This window comes from Oncorhynchus mykiss, chromosome 15 (genome assembly GCF_013265735.2).
Source record: "Oncorhynchus mykiss isolate Arlee chromosome 15, USDA_OmykA_1.1, whole genome shotgun sequence".
Taxonomy (NCBI): domain Eukaryota; kingdom Metazoa; phylum Chordata; class Actinopteri; order Salmoniformes; family Salmonidae; genus Oncorhynchus; species Oncorhynchus mykiss.
Window position 1 is genome coordinate 24161786 of NC_048579.1, and position 23093 is coordinate 24184878.

Here is a 23093-nt window from a genome sequence, read left to right on the forward strand (position 1 = left end):
AGTTAGAAAAGGCCGACGTTGGCCTCTGGGATTTTTAAACTGATATCTGAGACATTTGAACACTATTTTTAACACTGGCAGTGTTTGGTAGGGCCATCATTAGGCTTGTGATTTACCGTTCATATCAGCAAAGCCCATGGAGAAGTTATTTTCTTTGCTTGAGCTAGAAGGTGGCTCTGGGGGCAGCGTTTCAACCCCAAGACTCTGCAGGGAAAAACGAAGAGCAAAAGAGTTTAACAATAAACCAAAGACAACAACTCCAGTCCCCATGTAGCCATCTGGATTTCTAAATCCATTGTCTTGCATAGAGAACAGTTGAAGGACTAATGTCAAATTCATGAAATCAAATGAGAAATGACGTTCAGTATTAGGTATCTCAGGCAACATGGAGTTTTAATAGAAAACAGAAAGTGAGTGTGAAAGTATCAAGTGATCATACGTTTCTTCAAACAGTTATGCTAATGTCCACCCTGCTTATGAGTTTAACATTTTACCCCCTTTCTTAAAGGGGAGTGTGGCTGTGTTTTTAAAAAGAAACGGTGGTTCTCTCGCTGTTTCGCGGCTGCCTGGCAGTCTGAAGTGTCTTGTTGATCGTTGATCGTGTGCTTTAGTGTTACTGTCCTGTTTCTCATAAGCAGTGCTTTATTTACCCGTGGTTTCGGTCCAAATAGACAGGGAACAATCCGAAACGTCGCTACTGTGTTGCCCACAGAATATCATTGTTATTATGTTACTAGCAACTCTTCAACGGAATGAGGAGTAACATATGCATCCTTACAGGAAGACGGGGTCCATAATACTGACCATATTGTATTGCAGATCTGTGTGTATGAATAACGTATACATGTTTTTCTTGCGGGTTTGCATACTAGTCAACAGCAGCTGGCATTTGGGGGATCACCTTGAAGAAATGAAGAGAGATGAATGCTATCTTCCCTGGTGAGCGAAAGCACAACAGTCATGACTACTGTCAGTTTGAAACTTAGGGACATGTATTGTGTACGGTATATTAGATCCTTTTATCAACAGTTGTTGGGGATTTTATCTGGACATGTCTGTCCTGTGTGACTGCTGGCATCCGTTGTGAAGATGTTTAAACATGCAGCATGACAAACGTTACAATTCACAGGCATTTCTGACATTTATAAGAATGTATAAAGGCTTATTCAGGGTAGTTGTTAATACAGTGTTTACAAAGGGTGAGTTACAAATGCCCAAGGCATTGCTGTTGTGTGTGGACTGAACTCACCTGTGTGAGGAGATCCATCTCCCCCAACAAGTCACTAAACATAGCGTCTATGTCGTCCATCTGTTGAAGACAAGTCAAGGGATGAGCGAGGAAGGACCTAGAACCTACCACATTGGCAATAGGTAAAGTCGTAGATTGAGACTGATACATTACATCTCAGCACAAGAAAGCAATTTCCAACCGGAGAATGTTAGGAATGAGTTTGACATTATATTTAAGATTGTCATGCGCAAACATACCGTGTCACCTTTGAAGGAGTGCACACTAACTTCGACACACACACCGCATTTCTCCATTTCTGTGTTGAACCGCCAACTGTAGGAGATCAATGCACTATAGAATGTTTTCATTCGTAATATGTAGCCAAGGGCCAAATGTTCTTGCTCAACCTCCCCAACATAGACTCCAGGAAGTAAAGCATGGTATGTTTAACTCCAGGCATTCATTCCTTGTCAAGACATGCAGTGCCTTTCAAAGCTCCTTTTTGGGGAACTGCTTGAGTACAATAAATTATGAAAGATAGTTCATTACTTGTTTCTTACGTTGTTTGGTTGATAATCCAATAATGTGGATTTATAGAAAGTCAATCAATCAGATACTGGAATTCACTTCCTGGTTAGGCCAAACAAAAAAACAAACAAACTTTCAAACAGACCTTCCCCTTGCCCAGAAATGCTACACCTACTGTACATCACTGATAGAGTATGTACAGTACGTTGATATCTTAGATTAGGGCTGAGGCTTTTATGCATTTGAAATGCAGACAGTGATTTCTTCCCCTTCGATACTTTTAAAATGTCATTGCCTTGATTACATTCAAGACCACCTTTTAGTTTCTTAAACTCAGGAAAATAATGTGGATGATATGGTAAATTAAGTTAAAATAGTATAATTTTGGTATGCCCGGTAAATCATTAAATTAACTGAGGATAAAGGTTGAATGAGTAAGTTATACCACAAATTATTACTCAATCACAATACAATCATTTTTTTTTACCTTTATTTAACTAGGCAAGTCAGTTAAGAACAAATTCTTATTTTCAATGACGGCTTAGGAACAGTGGGTTAACTGCCTTGTTCAGGGGCAGAATAATAGATTTTTACCTTGTCAGCTTGGGGATTTGAATTTGCAACCTTTCGGTTACTAGTCCAACGCTCTAACCACTATGCTACCCTGCCACCCCTGAATTAGTTGCTTATCAAATTACTCATCAAGAAGGAAAATCCAGACCCACTTTTAACAGACATGATCAGATCCTCAGTTGTCATACTATGACTCCCATGGTACTATTGTTGGCATGAGTGTGTAGGCTTAATTTATCATGGGGACACCTACTTTCAACATCACGAGAAGCAATCCATTTTTATTGACTTAAGTCAACGTAAAAAAAAACGATTGGGTGCCATATCGAGAGCTACCGTAGTCATGATGTACATTATGCTGTCTCTTTCTCACACACAATATGTTAAGCCCCATTATCTGTAGTAGAACAAATGTTACGGTGTGCCGGACTGTGCAGTCAAAACACAAATCGTGTTTTTCTATCGTAGAATATGGCTAATTTAGTAGTGATGTAGGATTGGTGAGTTGTATAGGATATGTAATTAAATATACTCATCCGTAATTCACATACAATTCATGTCAAATCCATAATTCATATCAAAACAAACCATTGCAAATAAAATGTTTTGTCAAGATGTAATCTACGACCAGCTAGACTGGCATTTGACGAACGTTAACTTCTCAAGGAAAAATGTGATTCACTGCTTCATTGCAGGCATCATTATATACAGTAACGTTAGTGATATCAAGTTTCTCTAAAACTATTTTAACCCATAACAGATTGAGCACTTGTTTGTACAGATAACACCTGTGTGTGTGGGTACGTGTGTTGCTCCCCCACCCTTGCTAGAATGTCCGGTGTGTCCCAAAACAGAGGGAAGTGGTTACAGGGCAACTTCCTCTTGCTTCTCGTGATGTTGAAAGTATTTGTGAAGGTTGCAGGAGATGGTAGCATGCAATGTCTTTTGCAAGCGCTGCAACTTTATACGCCTGATGTATTTGGTCCTCTCTAAATACCCCATGAGGTTAACATGATCATATCTTGTCAGAACACATGACTCTTATTTCACTCAAAATCTGATTATGGGCGAACAGTTGAACATCCTATATTCAGTAATGAACGTGAGCAAATTCACGACAATACAGCCAAATGTAAACAAAGTTCCTTCTGCCCCTCAGATGTAGCCAGCCTGGTCTCATAGACGTAATATAGTAAACATAAATCCAGGACACTAAAATTAGTAAGACATGTTACGTTTGGTATGGTTACGTAAGGTTGATGTTGGCTAACACTTCCCCTATCCCTAACCTTAACCTTTTTAGCTAACCCTTCACCTAACCTTAACACCTTTAGTGATTCCCTTCCCCTAACCCTAACCTTAACCCTTTAACCCAACTCCTCAACTTAACTCTAACTCCTAACCCCTAGCCTAGCTAACGTTAGCCAGCTAGCTAACGTTAGCCACCTGTTCGTAACATATTATACACTTTTCAAATGCAAAACATATAGTAAATATTGCAAATTCATAACATGTTGTATATTTAGAAATGCGTAACACATAATACACTTTTAGCTATCCCCTTCCACTAATCCTAACCTTAACCCTTTAACCAAACTCCTAAACTTAACCCTAACCCCTAACACTAACCCCTAGCCTAGCTAATGTTAGCCAGGTCGCTAACATTAGCCACCTAGCTAGAACTCATAACATATCATACGGTTTGTAATTTGTAATTTGTAATATATGGTCATGGACATCCACTAATTATTACATACCATACATATATTACGAATTACAAACCGTATTATGTGTTACTAAATGGAGTGCCTCGGATTTACGTACAGAATAATACGAAATGCTCTGAGACCAGGTTGCAGCCCAGTAGCAGGGGTTTGTGTGGTTACAACTGTTTAAGACAGCAGATGAAACAAGGAGAAAATCAGACAGAGCATCCTTTCTTACTAGGTTTCCCCCACTTCTATGCTCTGTAGTTGTTTTCCACTCTGCATTGGGTTTCTGTTTTGCTTTGTGTTATGTCAACCCCAGAATATCATACAATAGCCATCTCTTGGTGATTTCTGGAAATGTCTGCAATCTACAAAACATACAAACCCATTGAGTAGCTGATGTCAGTTGCCATTTGTGCTTGGACGTCACAGGAGGAAAGGATTAGTGTATCGGTCATTTAGATCCAGCCAGCTGTGTTTAAAAGCATCATTTTGAAGAGGATACTAAAGTGCACAGTGCCAAATCTCAACATTGCCTCTCTGAAGTGACTGAAAAATCTCTAAGGGGTTGACTTTTCAGCAAACGGTCAGAACAGGGAAAGGGAAAAGGATACCTAGTCAGTTGCACAACTGAATGCATTCAACTGAAATGTCTTCTGCATTTAACCTGAACCCCTCTAAATCATAGTGGTAACTAACACCCTTAGCCTGAATGAGAGGCCAGTGTCAGTAGCTAGAGAATGGGTGAAACGCGACCTAACAACACCTACAACTATCTTTACGGCATATTATATCATATATATTATTTGGTTTCCACCCCAGGAAGGTCTGATGGGGATCCTCCATAAATACAAATTCCACCTCGCCAGAGAGCACGGATTGAGAGAAGCCAGGTACAATACTCAATCCGTCGGCTCTGGTTAGTGGTTATATTCCACCCTGAGCAAACATGGTAGAAGATATTCAACAGAAATCCGTTGGCAGCAGTGACCTAGTTTATGTTCAAGACTCTATTATCTGATTGGTGCAATAACCTATTGCTGTCAAGATAATCTGTGACCCCACCCCTCTACATAGAAGCCCAGAAAGCCATGTTACTGGAAGATGCGTGTCAAACCTCATAGCTTAATTTTGCTCATGACCTCCACCCATGTCAAGACATGGACTTGAACACAGGATGTAGACAAACAAACAACTATTAAAAACAAACAGTTGAGTTGTAAGCTGCAAAGTGATGTCAGCAAAACCACTAACATCTATCTTAGTTGTGAGTTAACACCCATCGTCCTGCTACATGAAATGTTGAGCAAGACAGACACAGCATTTGTTACAATGACAGTTTGTGTAAACACAAAACTACTAGGTCATTCAACCATCGCATCAACTTGAACTGAGCTGCAATTCAAACTGTGTGTATGAGGAAGACATTTTTCTTGAAATGTAGTGTGATCTTATCGACATGGTCGATTTTGTAGGTTTGTAGACTCAGATGAAAAGTGCATGCATTCTCAGGGGCGTCATCCATCCCAAAAATCTGAAGGTGCACGAAGTACGTGAAGATGGCTCGGGGTGGTTTGACAGTCTGGAAGTTGGAGAATTGGAGAACATTCAAAACAGCTTTTTCCTGCAATTCTATGTTTTAAAAAAATCATTTTTTTTTATGCATATCTAAGCAATGTCTCTTCAGCTGTCTGTATCCTCCTGACTGGTGTTTTTTTTTTTTTAAGAAACAAAATATGCTTCTCTGTATCTCTGCTACAATCTAGATCAAATATTGAAAGGAATGTGAGTCTTATTCAGTACATTTCATGTTTGCTTGCTTTTCTAAAGGTTGGGAGATTGAGAACCAATCTGGGCTAGCGAAAGCCAACTCCATATAATTGCTAGGTGGTTCGTAGTATTACAGATAAATTGTAATACTGTCTTTTTTTAAAAACAGGACAAATCTGAAGGGGCACGTGCCCCTGTGCCCACAGGCATGACATCTCTGTCAGTTTACTTCTTCTGTTCAGCGATCATCAACAAAAAAGTACAGGTAAGAAACATCCTGTGTTTTAGGCCAAATATACAGAAGGTCTGCAGTGAGAATAGAAGTGCTTCGTGTTTGGAATTGAGGTCGACCAGCATGACCAAAGCTGTGTATGTTTTCACAGTGTCAAGGCAGTGGGATAATGTGTTCCCGAATCTTGACCTGTTTTCCATGTCAATTGGACATGGTTGCCAGAGGCAGACCAACTCAAGCCATTGCAGGACCTCTGGGTAGGTAGAGTGAATTATGATGAATTTCACATTTTATCGACAACACAAAAGTAGAAATGTTGTTCTCAATTCCTTTTGGTATCATTTTCTATAACTTGTTTGTGTAGCTTTTTTCCTCATCAAAATACTGAGCAGACTTGAAGCTTGTTGTAACGGCCGTTGGTGGAAGAAGGTGAGGACCAAAGCGCAGCACGTGTTCGTCCTTTTATTAATGAAACTGAACACTGATTAACAAAACAACAAAAGACACAGCTCCGTCAGGTGCAAAACACACTAAACAGAAAAAAACTTCCCACAAACACCAGGTGGGAACAGGCTACCTAAGTATGGTTCTCAATCAGAGACAACGATAGGCAGCTGCCTCTGATTGGGAACCATACCAGGCCAAACACAAAACCTAGACTACAAAACATAGAATGCCCACCCCAACTCACGCCCTGACCAAACTAAAATAGAGACATAAAAAAGGAACTAAGGTCAGGACGTGACACTTGTACAGTGCCTTCAGAATGTATTCACACCCATTGACTTTTTTTTTCTCCACATTTTTGTTTCCACATTTTGTTTCAGCAGTGAATTTCAAACAAAGAGCAGGAAGGTTTTCCAATGCCTCGCAAAGAAGGGCATCTATTGGTGGATGGGTAAACATTTTAAAAGCAGATATTGAATATCCCTTTGAACATTGAGAAGTTACTAATTACACTTTGGAGGCCAATGGTGACTTTCAAACAGTTCCAGAGTTGAATGGCTGTGATAGGAGAAAACTGAGGATGGATCAACAACATTGCAGTTACTCCACAATACTAACCTAAATGACAATGAAAAGAAGGAAGCCTGTACAGAATACTTGTACACAGGGTTCAACCAAAATTTGACCCTTCACTTTATCCTATCCCTTCCAAAAGACACACATACATATGCTGAGTTGAATGCAACAAACACATTTCTATCACTAGCAAACACATTCATGGGTGGTAATTCCAACATTCACTGACAGGCACTCTGGGATCTATGCAGATATTTACCTACATTAGCATATATCGCAGTGTGCCTTTAGAGTGAAAGTTGGAAATACCACCCCTGACTGTGTTTGTTAGTGATAGAGATGAATTCATTCCATTCACTTGCATGGTTAGTCTTTATCTTCAAAAAAAATGTCCCACCTCTTTACATTGTTGTGTTACAAAGTGGGATTAACATGTCTTGATTTTAATTTTTGGTAATGAGCTCCATCAAATAGTCTGTAATGTCGAAGTGGAACAAAAATTCAAACGTTAGTAAAAAATATATATGAAACTTAAAACACTAATATATCTTGATTATGTAAGTATTCAACCCCCTGAGTCAATACATGTTAGAATCACCTTTGACAGCGATAACAGCTGTGAGTCTTTCTAGGTAAATTATTTGCACATCTGAATTGTACAATACGTTATAATTGTACAATTCTTCAAGCTCTTTCGAGTTGGTTGTTGATCATTGCTACAAAGACATTTTCAAGTCTTGCCATAGATTTTCAAGCCGATTTAAGTCAAAACTGTAACTAGGCCACTCAAGAACATTCAATGTTGTCTCCGTGAGCAACTCCAGTGTACAGTCGTGGCCAAAAGTTTTGAGAATGTCACAAATATTAATTTCCACAAAGTTTGCTGCTTCAGTGTCTTTAGATATGTTTTGTCAGATGTTACTATGGAATACTGAAGTATAATTCCAAGCATTTCATAAGTGTCAAAGGCTTTTATTGACAATTACATGAAGTTGGTCTTTTTCAAGACCTCTGCAATCTGCCCTGGCAAGCTGCCAATTAACTTCTGGGCCACATCCTGACAGATGGCAGCCCATTCTTGCATAATCAATGCATGGAGTTTGTCAGAATTTGTGTGTTTTTGCTTGTCCACCCGCCTCTTGAGGATTGACCACAAGTTCTCAATGGGATTAAGGTCTGGGGAGTTTCCTGGCCATGGACCCAAAATATCGATGTTTTGTTTCCCAAGCCAATTAGTTATCACTTTTGCCTTAGGACAAGGTGCTCCATCATGCTGGAGGCATAGTTCGTCACCAAACTGTTCCTGGATGGTTGGGAGAAGTTGCTCTCGGAGGATGTGTTAGTACCATTCTTTATTCATGGCTGTGTTCTTAGGCAAAATTGTGAGTGAGCCCACTCCCTTGGCTGAGAAGCAACCCCACACATGAATGGTCTCAGGATGCTTTACTATTGGCATGACACAGGACTGATGGTAGCGCTCACATTGTCTTCTCCGGAGCAAGCTTTTTTCCAGATGCCCCAAACATTCAGAAAGGGGACTCATGAGAGAAAATGACTTTACCCCAGTCCTCAGCAGTCCAATCCCTGTACCTTTTGCAGAATATCAGTCTGTCCCTGATGTTTTCCTGGAGAGAAGTGGCTTCTTTGCTGCCCTTCTTGACACCAGGCCATCCTCCAAAAGTCTTTGCCTCCCTGTGTGTGCAGATGCACTCACACCTGCCTGCTGCCATTCCTGAGCAAGCTTTGTAGTGGTGCTGCCTTGATCCTAGCAGATGAATCAACTTTAGGAGATGTCCTGGCAAATGCTGGACTTTCTTGGGTGCCCTGAAGCCTTCTTCACAACAATTGATCCGCTCTTCTTAAAGTTCTTGATGATTCGATAAATGGTTGATTTAGGTGCAATCTTACTGGCAGCAATATCCTTGCCTGTGAAGCCCTTTTGATGACGGCACATGTTTCCTTGCAGGTAACCATGTTTGACAGAGGAAGAACAATGATTCCAAGCACCACCCTCCTTTTGAAGCTTCCAGTCTGTTATTCGAACTCAATCAGCATGACAGAGTGATCTCCAGTCTTGTCCTCGTCAACACTCACACCTGTGTTAACGAGAGAATCACTGACATGATGTCAGCTGGTCCTTTTGTTGCAGGGCTGAAATTCAGTGGAAATGTTTTTTGGGTGGATACAGCTCATTTGCATGGCAAAGGTGGACTCTTCATAACATTCTGGAGTATATGCAGATTGCCATCATACAAACTGAGGCAGCAGACTTTGTGAAAATTAATATTTGTGTCATTCTCAAAACTTTTGGCCACGACTGAACAGTATATTTGGCCTGGTGTTCAAGGTGATTGTGTGTTGGAAAGCAGACAACCAGATTTTCCTCTAGGATTGTGCCTATTCTTAGTACTATTCTGTTTCTTTCTATCATAAAAAGGAGCTCCCTAGTCCTTGCAAATGACAAGCATACCCATAACATTATGCAGCCACAACCACACTTGAAAGTATGAAGCGTGATATGTGTTGGATTTGCCCCAAACATTACGCTTTGTATTGACGACATAAAGTTACATTTCTTTGCCACATTTTTTGCAGTTTTACTTTAGTTCCTTATTGCAAACTGGATGCATGATTGGAATATTTGTATTCCGTACAGGCTTCCTTCTTTACACTCTGTCAATTAGGTTAGTTTTGTGCAGTAACTACAGTGTTGTTGATCCATCCTCAGTTTTCTCCTAGCACAGCTATTAAACTCTGTAATTGTTTTGAAGTGACCATTGGCCTCATGGTGAAATCCCTGAGTGGTTTCCTACCTCTTCAGCAACTGAGTTAGGCAGGAAGCCTGTATCTTTGTAGTGATTGTGTGTATTGATACACCATCCAAAGTGTAATCAATAAAGTTACCATGCTCAAAGGGATATTCAATGTGTGCTTTTTTTATTTACAGATAATTGTATGTGTTGGGTACAGAGATGAGGTAGTCATTCAAAACTCATGTTAAACACTATTATTGCACACAGGGTGAGCCCATGCAATTTATGTGACTTGTTAAGCATATTTTTAATCCTGAGCTTAACAAGGGGGTTGAATATTGACTCAAAACATTTAGCTTTCATTTTTTATTCATTTGTAAAAAAAAAAAATTAAAAAATAAAATGTAAAACATTATTCCACGTTGACGTTATGGGGTATTGTGTGTAGGCCAGTGACACAAAATCTAAATTTAATCCACTTTAAATTCAGGCTGTAACACAACAAAATGTGCAAAAAGTCAAGGGGTGTGAATGGTTTCTGAAGGCACTGTATGTTAATCAGCCCTCTGACACCATTTAAAATGTATTTCTCCAAGGCTAAAAGTAAGCAATAGAAAAGTGTCTGCTATATGGCATATGTTGTGGAATTATAAATCAATACATAATAATTTAATAAACAATACTTAGTGGAATTAGAATTATGCATCCATATAAAAGGCATCCTTAAGGGATCGTTCACCCAAATTACAAAATGACAATGTCGTAGTTCATAGACTTCTTAAAGATGCGCTATGCAGAAATGGCTCTGCCATTTCCTGGTTTCAAAAATTCTAATAGTTTGCCTAATTTCAGTTTATGTGACAAAACAAGCAAGTATCGTGTAGAGAATCATTATACCATCTAAACCGCTGTTAAATATATTTTCCATAACCAAAAGAATATTGTATTGTCAGTGAAAGATTTAAAAAGGAAACTTAAGAACATGAAGCATAGAAATAGCACACACAGAACATATCTTTATTTTACCCCAATTTCATGGTATCCAATTGGTAGTTACAGTCTTGTCTCATCACTGCAAATCCCATACAGACTTGAGAGAGGCATGGGTCCTCTGAAACACAACCCAACCAAGCTGCACTGCTTCTTGACACAATGCTCACTTAACCTGGAAGCCAGCTGCACCAATTTGTCGGAGGAAACACCATACACCTAGCGACCATGTCAGCATGCACTGTGCCCAGCCCACCACAGGAGTCGCTAGTGCACAATGGGACATCCCTGCCGGGCAAACCCACCCCTAACCCAGACGATGCTGGGTCAATTGTGCGCCACCACATGGGTCTCCCAGTCACGGCCAGCTGTGACAGAGCCTGGACTCAAACCCAGAATCTCTAGTGGCACAGCTGGCTCTGTGATGCCTTATACCACTGCGCCACTCGGGAGGCCCCCACATAGAACATATCTACCGTTTCTTAGACTTGCTTTCAATGATAATGACAGATCAATAACACACATTTCCATGTGAGTTTGGTCAGGTCTACCAAAAAGTTACATATTGCAGCTTTACGGGTAAGGTCATTTTTGGTGAACTATCACTTGAATTGGAACAAAATAACCTAAATGGAAAAAAAATGCATTTTAACTACTCTAGACAAGCTACAAAACATGCTGCATATAAGTAATGTATATAATTATAATTATTTGATTTAAAACTAAATTTGCATAACATTTCAATTCTAAATGCATTAACTCAGTAACTTTAATTTGCACAATTATAATACAATTCAAGGATGGAATTCCATTCCAAGGATGTTTTCTTTTCTAATTCAAAATAAATTCTAACGCAGACAGTCTAAATTCCAATTAAATTCAAATTCAATTCCAAGGATGGATTTCTTCTTCAATTCCAATTCAATTAATATTCAGACTGTCTAAATTCCGATTCAATTCCAAAGGAGGTTCATGATCAATTCCAATTCAGACAGTCTACATTCCAATTCAAATCCAATTCCATTTCAGGGATAATTTTCTTTTACAATTCCTATTCAATTCTCCACCTCCTGCTTGAATACCAGAATGGAATTTGGCATTTGAAATTAAATTGGAATTGACCCCAACCCTGATATCTACATTGTAAAACTATGTAGACAACTAAAATATGGACCCACATATTCCATCTTGAAAAACTGGCACTTCAAAATAGTGTAATAATATGACAGTTACTTGCATGAAAACAACTCAAGATGTCAAACAGACCAGACTGATTTCAATTTGAGAGAAATGCAATCTATGTCAGTCTTCCAACATTCAGTCAAGAAAAATTCTGCCTACTTCCTTCCGCATACTTATGAAAGTTCAAATACGCCTGACCTTCTGAAATTGGTTTTCCCTCTGCTCACTCCTTCCCTTTCTCATTGGAAAGTATTGAGAGAGATATTTCACAAGTGATTTGCTTCTCTCTGTAATAGTGTCTGCAGTCATTGGTTGTCATCTCAGCAGGAATTTCAGCTGCCAGGAGCCAACTTTCTGAACACCAATAGGGAGAAAATAACTACTCTACTGGCCTTCCTGGTGGAATTAGAGGCTAACCAAGTTCTTCTAGCCTGGCTCCTGAGTCATACATCAGCCTATATTTAGTTAATGGTCAACCCTAGTTGGAGAGATAAAACACACAAGAACTGGCACGATCCAGAATGGCTCATAGGAGAAGATCTCCTGTTTCTGTAGCATGAGGCAGCTTGATGTACAAGTACACCCCCTGGACAAGACGCTAGTCTATCGCAGGGCCTTAACCCCAATCTCTCTCCTTAATGCTGAGTGCCAAGCAGAGACGCATCGGGTCCCATTTTATGACTCTGGTATGACTCGGCTGGAGATGGAACTCCCATCCTTCCAATCTCAGAGCAGACACTCTAAACACACTCTACCGGGGAAACGGTGTATTAGTGTGGGGAATGTTTTCCTGGCACACGTTAGGTCCCTTGATACAAATTGAGCAACGTTTGAACGCCACACCTTGTAGAATCTATGCCTCGAAGAATTCAGGCTGTTGTGTAGGAAAAGGGGGGTCCGATCCAATACTAGATGGGTGTACCTAATAAACTTGCCACTCTCTGCAACTCTGCCCTCTTTTAATCTGATATCAATAGGATGTATCACTCAGGAAAACTTGACAACACAGACATACGTAATCTGACATGTCTATGGAAAGTACATGATGGGTGTACCTAATAAACTGACCACTCTGCAATTCTGCCCTCTTTTAATCTGATATCAATGCTATGTATCACTGAGGAAAACTTGACAACACAGACATACGTAATCTGACATGTCTATGGAAAGTACATGATTTTCACATTGATGGTATCTGACATTTAGATAAAGACAAAAAAATAATTTGCTTAAGCCTGATGTAGAGAAATAACGAACATGATTGACATTGACAAATGAGGAGATGATCCTATTGTTAGTAGAGGTACTCTTTCAGTACTTACTGTGAACGCAAGCAGCATTGGAAGACAATGGTTAGTTATATAGTTTCTTCAGTGGATCGAGTGGATCCCAACAATAACAGAAATGGAACTCACCTTTGATACCTGTGTAATCCCTTTTCACGTATTGATAGAATAATAACAGGTTATTGGACGTCAATTATGTCTAGTTTTCTCTCTAATAACACTGAACAAACACCACAACTCATGAAGGGTTGGGTGTGTGGAGTTGGACTGTATCTGACTCAACAACTGTTACTTTAGTTTCCTGGTCTATGCGGAAGTTCAGGTCTAGACCTGTCAGTGCATTCCATCCAGAGCAGAGCTGAAAACTTTTACAACACTAAGCTCTGGGCAGTGCCAAAGTTCGCATATCCACTTGCTTAACTGTAAAGTAATGGTGAGTATGTACATTAATGATAGGTGTGATTTAGCATTAAAAGTTAGAGAATAGTCTCTTTTATTTTTCGTGTAGTGCAGATCTAAATTTGAAAACAATGCGTGTCAATGAGACACTTGAGGTTCATTAAAGTTGATACTGGGAAAGGAGTGTCTGGAGAGGGAAATAGAAAGAGAGAAGGTAGAAGCATTGTTGAGGTGTTTAGGTTCAGAAACAATTTTGTCCTTTGAAAGTGATTAACAGATGAGTGGGTGTATGCTATGACATGTAAACCTTAGGGTTTATAATGGGGAGTTGCCTTTGGCTCAATTTGACCAGAATTCTATATTACATGGTGCCAATGGAGCCAAATGATGTAGAACACATTTAAAGTAACTGTCCAGTGCTTCCAAATGTCTTTTAAATATGACCTGTAATTAATTACAATATGAGTAAAATACTTTAACTTCCACAAAAATCGTATTTAAATATGCTGAAAAAGCAGATTTTCTTTGTCGCAATTGTGTGGGCATACCCCAACAAATATTAATGCGAGTAGACCACTGATTGGCCAGTTTAGCCAATGAGGCAGGATGACATCGTTCTCTATGAGGAAATAGCAAGCAGTTTTTAAACCTCTTAAGGATCTGCCCCTTTTTTTTCAATTTTTGCCTAGAATGACATACCCAAATCTAACTGCCTGTAGCTCAGGCCCTGAAGCAAGGATATGCATATTCTTGGTACCATTTGAAAGGAAACACTTTGAAGTTTGTGGAAATGTGAAAGGAATGTAAGAGAATAAAACACAATAGATCTGGTAAAAGATAACACAAAGAAAAAACAACTGTTCTTTTGTACTTTTTTTGTACCATTATCTTTGAAATGCAAGAGAAAGGCCATAATGTATTATTCCAGCCCGGGTGCAATTTAGATTTTGGCCACTAGATGGCAGCAGTGTATGTGCAAAGTTTTAGATTGATCCAATAAACCATTGTATTTCTGTTCAAAAATGTGTATCAAGACTGCCCAAATGTGCCTAATTTGTTTATTAATAACTTTTCCTGTTCAAAATTGTGCACTCTCCTAAAACAATAGCATGGTATTATTTCACTGTAATAGCTACTGTAAATTGGACTGTACAATTAGATTAACAAGATTTTAAGCTTTCTAACAATATCAGATATGTCTATGTCCTGGGAAAGTTTATTGTTACTTACAACCTCATGCTAATCGCAGTAGCCTACGTTAGCTCAACCGTCCCGTGGAAGGGACACCGATCGCAAAACAGAAATAGATCTCTGTTTGAGATATCAGTTTGAGGTTTTTTAAGTTTTTTTTTTATCCAATGGATGCTTTAGCCACAAATACAAGTACAACATTATTTGGCCACGAGTTAACAGACTATTCACTTTTAAAAGTGAGATTGTCATTGGACAGGTTTATTCTAAAAACATTAATGAAAATAAAAATGCGAAAGAAAAAGACGTTACTGAAAGGGAGCACAAAAACTCTGAACTCTGAAAGATGACTAAACATACTAATATACCAACAACTATTTTTGTTTTCTTAAGCTGTTTGAATATTGGTGTATATATACAGTGTATTGTGGTGTGAGTTCAGATTTGTGCAGGGTAAAGTCAGGGACCGGGACTGTAAAAGCTATGAATATACTCAGGGCCATTATCTAGTAAAGCAGACACGCAGACATTTATATTTATCCAAATATATAATTGATGAAGGTTATATTAAGATTCAAAATATCTTTGTCAAGTAAGCCTGGCCAAGAAGACAGAACACATTAGTTACAAAATAAAATCTTGACCCATCATGACTTATGTGCCAGATATTATCAGTGATCATAAAAAAGCGAGACTTCCTTTGAGTAACTGTAGTTAAAAGCAAGATGGTTAGGATTCATTTCTGGCCAGTCACATTAAAATGCTATAAAATGATGAAAAACCTCATAGGGAATCTTAGTCCATTTTCAACGTGAACTGGATTTAGGGTATTTCCCTTAATGAGCCTAACTAAAAGGGAACTGACCCCCATCCCCACCTTGGCAACCAACAGTGGAAAGAACTTCACTAAAAGTGGAAAAATAGCAGCCAGCTTCCCATATTTTCTGTCCATTATTCAGCCATTACTAGCACTGGAGCTGTAATGTTTTAACCTATTTTCTCTTGGGGGCCTTTGGCTCCAATGGGAAACACAGACCACCCTCTCTCTCTGTGACGAGAGGCTGTCAACATGTTGTGTGGTTGAACTCCATGGGGGGAAACAAAATAGCTCTGAATGAGTCTAGAGCCTTTCATCAGATGTGATGTATTAAATAAACACTTGGGGAAAGCATGTGCTCCACCCACTCTTATTTCCTATCCCAGGGGTTGAAGAACAGATGGTAGCCATAGGCTGCCTTTGCTGCCCCTATTAACTCTATATGATAGCGTAAAGGCTCACAGTCATATTTTGGAGAGCTCTATCAGGGCCAGCTCTAGCCTTTTGGGGGCCCAAAGCAAGATTTCCTGCAATTCTACCCATTTTGGTGACATGGCTAATTGATTGACGGTGTGACTGACATAACAACAGAAATATTGTTGATGCACAACCACACTACCGACTTCCAGTAAGTTTACTAAAGTCCATAAAGACAGTTGTTGTTTTTTTGAGGGTTTTTTTGTGTGGTCGGGACCCCCCTAGCGGCATGGGGCCCTAATCGACCTCTTATGTTACTTATTCCTGAGCCCTATCCAAATAAATTCACTGAATGAAAGATCACCATTGTTGAGTTAAGAAGCTATGTTTATTGTGCCTTTCCTTTCCTGTCCGTCCACCTTTCATTGACTGGGTGGAGGTGGTCAGCGGAGAGGGTAAATAAAAACTGTGTTGTCACCCTCGCCGGTATATGGTTGATGTCAGCCATCCATCAGATTTCAGCTCCATCCATAAACCCTACGATGAGGGAGCTATGTTCCTGCTATAGCATCCCCATACCATGTGTTTTAAAGCTGGAATCCATAGCTGTGAAACTGCCACATCAGTTTACACAATATCAAAACAACAAAAATAATTTTCAAATTGTTTTTTCCTCCAATGCACACAGTGGTGTCATGCACCCCAAAAATCTGAGGGGGCACAAAGTATGTGAGGATAGCTGGGGGGGGGGAGCTAGAGAATGTAGACTTTTTCAAACAGCTGAAACGGATATTTCCTGCAATCTACAGCCATTATCATTATGCTTAATTTCATGTAAAAAAATATGTATGTTTTTCTGTATACCTTAGCATGCCTTTTAGGTATATATTTTTTTTACATAATGTTGAATACTCATTTCCTTGGAACAAATTCAAGAATAAATGCCCCTGGGGTGGCTGGCGTTGTTTCACCTATTGCTTTAAGGATCTATTTAAAAGCACTTGACAATAGCAGGCTTTCCGCACCATTGACTCTGTTTATCCATAGCTGACTAATAGGAAGACGTTTGAGATAACGCTTCTGTGATGTAAGAAGATGAAACAACTTAACTTCTGACCATTGCCTGTGCAGCTTCAACAGCAAACTTAAACACACATTTAATGGAGGCAGTATTTGATACAGTGAAATGGCAGTTTGAATAGAAAAATGGACGTTGACAAAGCTCTCTTTGACAAAGATCAGTCTTGCCTTCAGTACAGGAAAGCGGTTGTGAAAATCCATGCCAGGTTTCAAATAACTGCAAAAGGCCAGATGGTAAGGTGTGAGGGTTGTGGCGTACATGAAAGGCAAGGTAAGATGGCATACTTTAAAACCATTATTATTATGTCTCCGGCGTGTTATTTCTCTTAAGCTATGTGCTAGTCCACACCTCACATTGGCTTTCCAAGTAATGCCCTTCCAAACCAAAGTGCTGTGTGATAATCGTAAAAGCAGTTCGAAAACCCTGAAACATTCATTGAAATACAATAAAGTGTCTGTAAAAATGTAATTCAACACAAAGACCCAGGTCAGTGTTTTATCAAGTTATGCATACACAAATATGTTTTCCAGGTGTACAGTAGCGCCCTCTACTGCGTGGTAACATTAGCTTTCCTTTGGTCTCATATTAATTGCTACTGAACTTGGTGGGTGGTGTGAGGGTAGGCAATGCCACCAACCTTGAACCTTTCTTAAGACTGATAAGTCTGAACACTTAAAATGTTTACAGGAGTACATTTATTGGGGAGCAGCAGGAGCAGAAGTTTAAAAGTGTCAGGGCAGAAACATTGAGGGTTTTGATCACTTTGCTCTATTGACTGACTATTTTTTCCTTTCATCGTGTTGTGGCAAAATAACTCAACTCAGCAAAAAAAGAAACGTCCTCTCACTTTCAACTGCTTTTATTTTCAGCAAACTTAACATGTGTAAATATTTGTATGAACATAACAAGATTCAACAACTGAGACATAAACTGAACAAGTTCCACAGACATGTGAATAACAGAAATTGAAGAATGTGTCCCTGAACAAAGGGAGGGGGGGTCAAAATCAAAAGTAACAGTTCGTATCTGGTGTAACAGTCCGTACCAGCTGCATTAAGTACAGCAGTGCAGCTCCTCCACATGGACTGCACCAGAGTTGCCAGTTCTTTATTTATTTACCTAGGCAAGTCAGTTAAAAACAAATTCTAATTTGCAATGACAGCCTAGGAACCTAGGCAGGGTAGCCTAGGTTAACTGCCTGTTCAGGGGCAAAATGACAGATTTGCACCTTGGGGATTTGAACTTGCACCCTTCTGGGTAGGAGTCCAACGCTCTAACCACTAGGCTACCCTGCCGCCCCACAAACCTCTTGCTGTGAGGTGTCACTCCACTCTTCCACCAAGAAACCTGCAAGTTCCAGGACATTTTGGGGGGGAATGGCCCTTGCCCTTACCCTCTGATCCAACAGGTCCCAGACGTGCTCAATGGGATTGAGGTCTGGGCTCTTCGCTGGCCATGGCAGAACACTGACATTCCTGTCTTGCTGGAAACCACACACAGAACCAGCAGTATGGCAGGTGGCATTGTCATGCTGGAGGGTCATGTCAGGATGAGCCTGCAGGAAGGGTACCACATGAGGGAAGAGGAGTCTTCCCTGTAACACACAGCATTGAGAATGCCTGCAATGGCAACAAGCTCAGTCCAATGTTGCTGTGACACACCGCCCCAAACCATGATGGACCCACCACCTCCAAATCGATCCTGCTCCAGAGTACAGGCTTCAGTGTAACGCTCATTCCTTCGACGATAAACGCAAATCCAACCATCACCCCTGGTGAGACAAAACCGCAACTCGTCAGTGAAGAGCACATTTTGCTAGTCCTGTCTGGTACAGCGACGGTGGATTTGTGCCCATAGGAGACTTTGTTGCCGGTGAAGTCTGGTGAGGACCTGCCTTACAACAGGCCTACAAGCCCTCAGTCCAGGCTCTCTCAGCCTATTGCGGACAGTCTGAGCACTGATGGAGGGATTGTGTGTTTCCGGTGCAACTCAGGCAGTTGTTGTTGCCAGCGTATACCTGTCCTGCAGGTATGATGTTCGGATGTACCGATCCTGTGCAGGTGTTGTTACACGTGGTCTGCCACTGCGAGGACGATCAACTGTCCGTTCTGTCTCCCTGTAGCTCTGTCTTAGGCGTCTCACAGTACGGACATTACAATTGAATGCCCTGGCCACATCTACAGTCCTCATGCCTCCTTGCAGCATGCCTAAGGCATGTTCACACAGATGAGCAGGGACCCTGGGCATCTTTCTTTTGGTGTTTTTCAGAGTCAGTAGAAAGACCTCTTTAGTGTCCTAAGTTTTCATAACTGTGACCTTAATTGCCTACCGTCTGTAAGCTGTTAGTGTCTTAACGACCGTTCCACAGGTGCATGTTCATTAATTGTTTATGTTTCATTGAACAAGCATGGAAGACAGTGTTTAAACCCTTTACAATGAAGATCTGTGAAGTTATTTGGACTTTTACTAATTATCTTTGAAAGACAGGGTCCTGAAAAGGGGGCGTTTCTTTTTTTGCTGAGTTTATGTGGAAAATAGCTATTCTAACAAGATTTCATTAGCAATCAAAAGAGCAAACAACACTCAAATAATATATATTTATAGCTGTGTGTACTGTATGTCTTTATTAGGGTGCTCCCGAGTGGCGCAGTGGTCTAAGGCAAGAGGCATCACTGGTTCAAATCCAGGCTGTATCACACCCGGATGTGATTGGGTGGCGCACAATTGGCCCAGCGTCGTCCGGGATTGGCCTTTGTTGTAAATAAGAATTTGTTCTTAACTGACTTGCCTAGTTAAGTAAAGGTTATGTAAAAATTATTGATAGGCAGTACTACAAAATGTCTCAAATATTCCCTCAAATCAGATATTAATGACTACATGATATGCAAGCCAGTCCCAAGAGTTGTAGTCTAATTAACTAATGAGATTGGGAGAAAGTCCAATATTAATGTTTCACATTCCTGACTTTCACCTAAGGTCTCCTCAACAAAAGATAGACATTTCCTGACTACCCTAGTCACCACCCTAGACATGGTGAGTTTGACGTGACAGACATTGGAAGGGCAACAGCTGTCTCAACAATAAAGATGTCCAGAGCAAAAACCTACTGACACCTCGGACAACACTGTTGATGACAAGGTCATCAGAGAGTTCATTCAGGACAAATGAGACATGCCAGTCAATAAAGGGTAAGCTGTTCTAGAAATACTTTCAGCTTCTATGGAACTGTGCAATAAGAGTTAGTAGCCTTGGCTATAAATTGATGTTGGTAAAGGCTCAGACATTTAATTTCCTCTTCGTTATGTATTTGCATAATAGCTAGTACATTATTTTTAACAAAATCAATGTTGGCCGGTAAGTCTTGTCTCATGGCACACCAGTGACTCCTGTGGCGGGCCGGCCGCAGTGCATGGTTGCCAGGTGCACGGTGTTTCCTCCAATACATTGGTGCGGCTGGCTTTCGGGTTGGATGAGCGCTGTGTTAAGAAGCAGTGCGGGTTGTGTTTCGGGGGACACATGACCTTCGTCTCTCCTGAGCCCGTTGTAGCGATGAGACAAGATAGTCTAACAATTACTAACAATTGGATACCATGAAATTAGGGAGAAAATGGGGTAAAATTAAATTTAAAAAGTGACATCAAAGGATAATCAAAAATGATGGTTCAATGTGGAACCATACTGACCCAAAAAACTGAGTTCTTTGCAGTTAAAACATCAATCGAATATTTTGGGGGGTGTTTTTTTCACAGCTCTTTTTGTGCAACTCTGAGTGAGAGTGTCATTCCATTTTATCTACTCGCTTGAGGATGATTAATTAAGTCAGTATTTCTTTAGTCTTTCCTCATTCTTTCCAGTCTTTCCTTTCCTCGACCCAGTCGTTCCAAAGCTACACATGATTCAACTTGTTGATAAACACAATAATAAAATCAATGAAATTTGAACAACATAATATGACTATTAAACCAGAAAAAAAACACCCTGTAACACAGGGTTCTACAAATTGAGAGATTGAGATTGAGATTGAGAAAGCTTCTTTATAGAACCATTCTCCTTAAAGGTTCTATCAAGAACCATAAAAAAGGGTTTTATATAGCCCCAAAAATGGATGTAACCATAGCGGAACCCTTTTTTTTGGTGCTATAGAAAATATTTTTTTATGGTTCTTTATAGAACCTTACAAGTTCCATTTAGAACCTCTTCATGTTCTTAGAAGTAATGGTTCAGCCACACTGGCGGAACCTTTCCAGTTGAAAAGGTTCCTTGAGGAACCCCTCTGAACAGGATCTTCGAAGAACCCCTGTGTAAAGGTTAAAACCAGAATCTTTTTGTGATGGGAGGGGTTCAATTGTGAAAGTTTTTAATAATATATTGTACAGGTGGCAGCCTATCAGATTGGAGGCGTGGCTTTCAGATGGTTATTTCTGGTCAGCTGTCAGCGTAAATGTCATTCCTGTTCATCATCTTAAGTATGTATACTGCAAATTAAAAAGTTCCTTCAATATTTATGCATAGTGCCCTCTGTTTATTATCAATGCATGGTCGCGTGTACAGAAGTTTAATAATAACAGTTTTCACCAAAACTGTCAAAATACTCATCAACAAATGAAGAACTAATGCAGACAAAATATCTGCACTACATTGTGAGAAAAAACAATATATACAGCTGAAGTTGGAAGTTTACATACACTTAGGTTGGAGCCATTAAAACTTGTTTTTCAACCACTCCACAAATTTCTTGTGAACAAACTATAGTTTTTGGAAGTCGGTTAGGACATCTACTTTGTGCATGACACAAGTCATTTTTCCAACAATTGTTTACAGACAATTCACTGTATCACAATTCCAGTGGGTCAGATGTTTACATACATTAAGTTGTCTGCACCTTTGAACAGCTTGGAGAATTCCAGAAAATTATGTCATGGCTTTAGAAGTTTCTGATGGGCTAATTGACATCATTTACATTCAACTATGTAAAGAAAAAAGTATTTAATAAGGATATTTCATTCATTCAGATCTAGGACGTGTTATTTTAGTGTTCCATTTATTTTTTTGAGCAGTGTATATCCACAGTAAAACGAGTCCTATATTGACATAACCTGAAAGGACGCTCAGCAATGAAGAAGCCACTGCTCCAAGACCGTAATTAAAAGAAGGAAAAAGGGGGAGGCTTGCAAGCCGAAGAACACCATCCCAACCGTGAAGCACGGGGGTGGCAGCATCATGTTGTGTGGGTGCTTTGCTGCAGGAGGGACTGGTGCACTTCACAAAATAGATGGCATCATGAGGCAGGAAAATTATGTGGATATATTGAAGCAACTTCTCAAGACATCAGTCAGGAGGTTAAAGCTTGGTCGCAAATAGGTCTTCCAAATTGACAATGACCCCAAGCATACTTCCAAAGTTGTAGCAAAATGGCTTAAGGACAACAAGGTCAAGGTATTGGAGTGGCCATCACAAAGCCCTGACCTCAATTCTATAGAAAAATTGTGGGCAGAACTGGAAAAGCGTGTGAAAGCAAGGAGGCCTACAAACTTGACTCAGTTACACCAGCTCTGTCAGGATGAATGGGCCAAAACTCACCCAACTTATTGTGGGAAGCTTCTGGGAGGCTATCGGAAACGTTTGACCCAACTTAAACAATTTAAAGGCAATGCTACCAAATACTAATTGAGTGTATGTAAACTTCTGACCCACTGAGAATGTGATGAAAGAAATAAAAGCTGAAAGAAACCATTCTCTCTACTATTATTATGAAATTTCACATTCTTAAAACAAAGTGGTGATCCTAACTGACCTAAGACAGGGAATTTTTATTAGGATTAAATGTCAGGAATTGTGAAAAAAATGAGTTTAAAAGTATTTTGCTAAGGTGTATGTAAACTTCCGACTTCAGCTGTACATATTACCTCAA

General features: G+C 39.9%; 1 protein-coding gene across 3 annotated transcripts in view; it reads right to left on the reverse strand.

Moving 5' to 3' along the window:
• Window positions 1-13592, reverse strand: part of LOC110489842 (amyloid beta (A4) precursor protein-binding, family B, member 1 interacting protein) — a 30138-nt gene extending 16546 nt beyond the window's left edge. The window contains exons 1-3 of one of the 3 annotated variants that reach the window (XM_036944112.1): window positions 13407-13592; window positions 1250-1353; window positions 117-204 (exon numbers count right to left, since the gene is read on the reverse strand). In XM_036944112.1, the coding sequence (XP_036800007.1) occupies window positions 117-204; window positions 1250-1309 (148 nt within the window). In that variant the 5' untranslated portion in view covers window positions 1310-1353; window positions 13407-13592. Of the gene's footprint in view, window positions 1-116; window positions 205-1249; window positions 1354-1488; window positions 1511-13406 lie in introns of those variants that run through there. The other 2 variants (XM_021562785.2, XM_036944111.1) reach the window with 2 other exon arrangements.
• Window positions 13593-23093: the final 9501 nt, after the last annotated feature.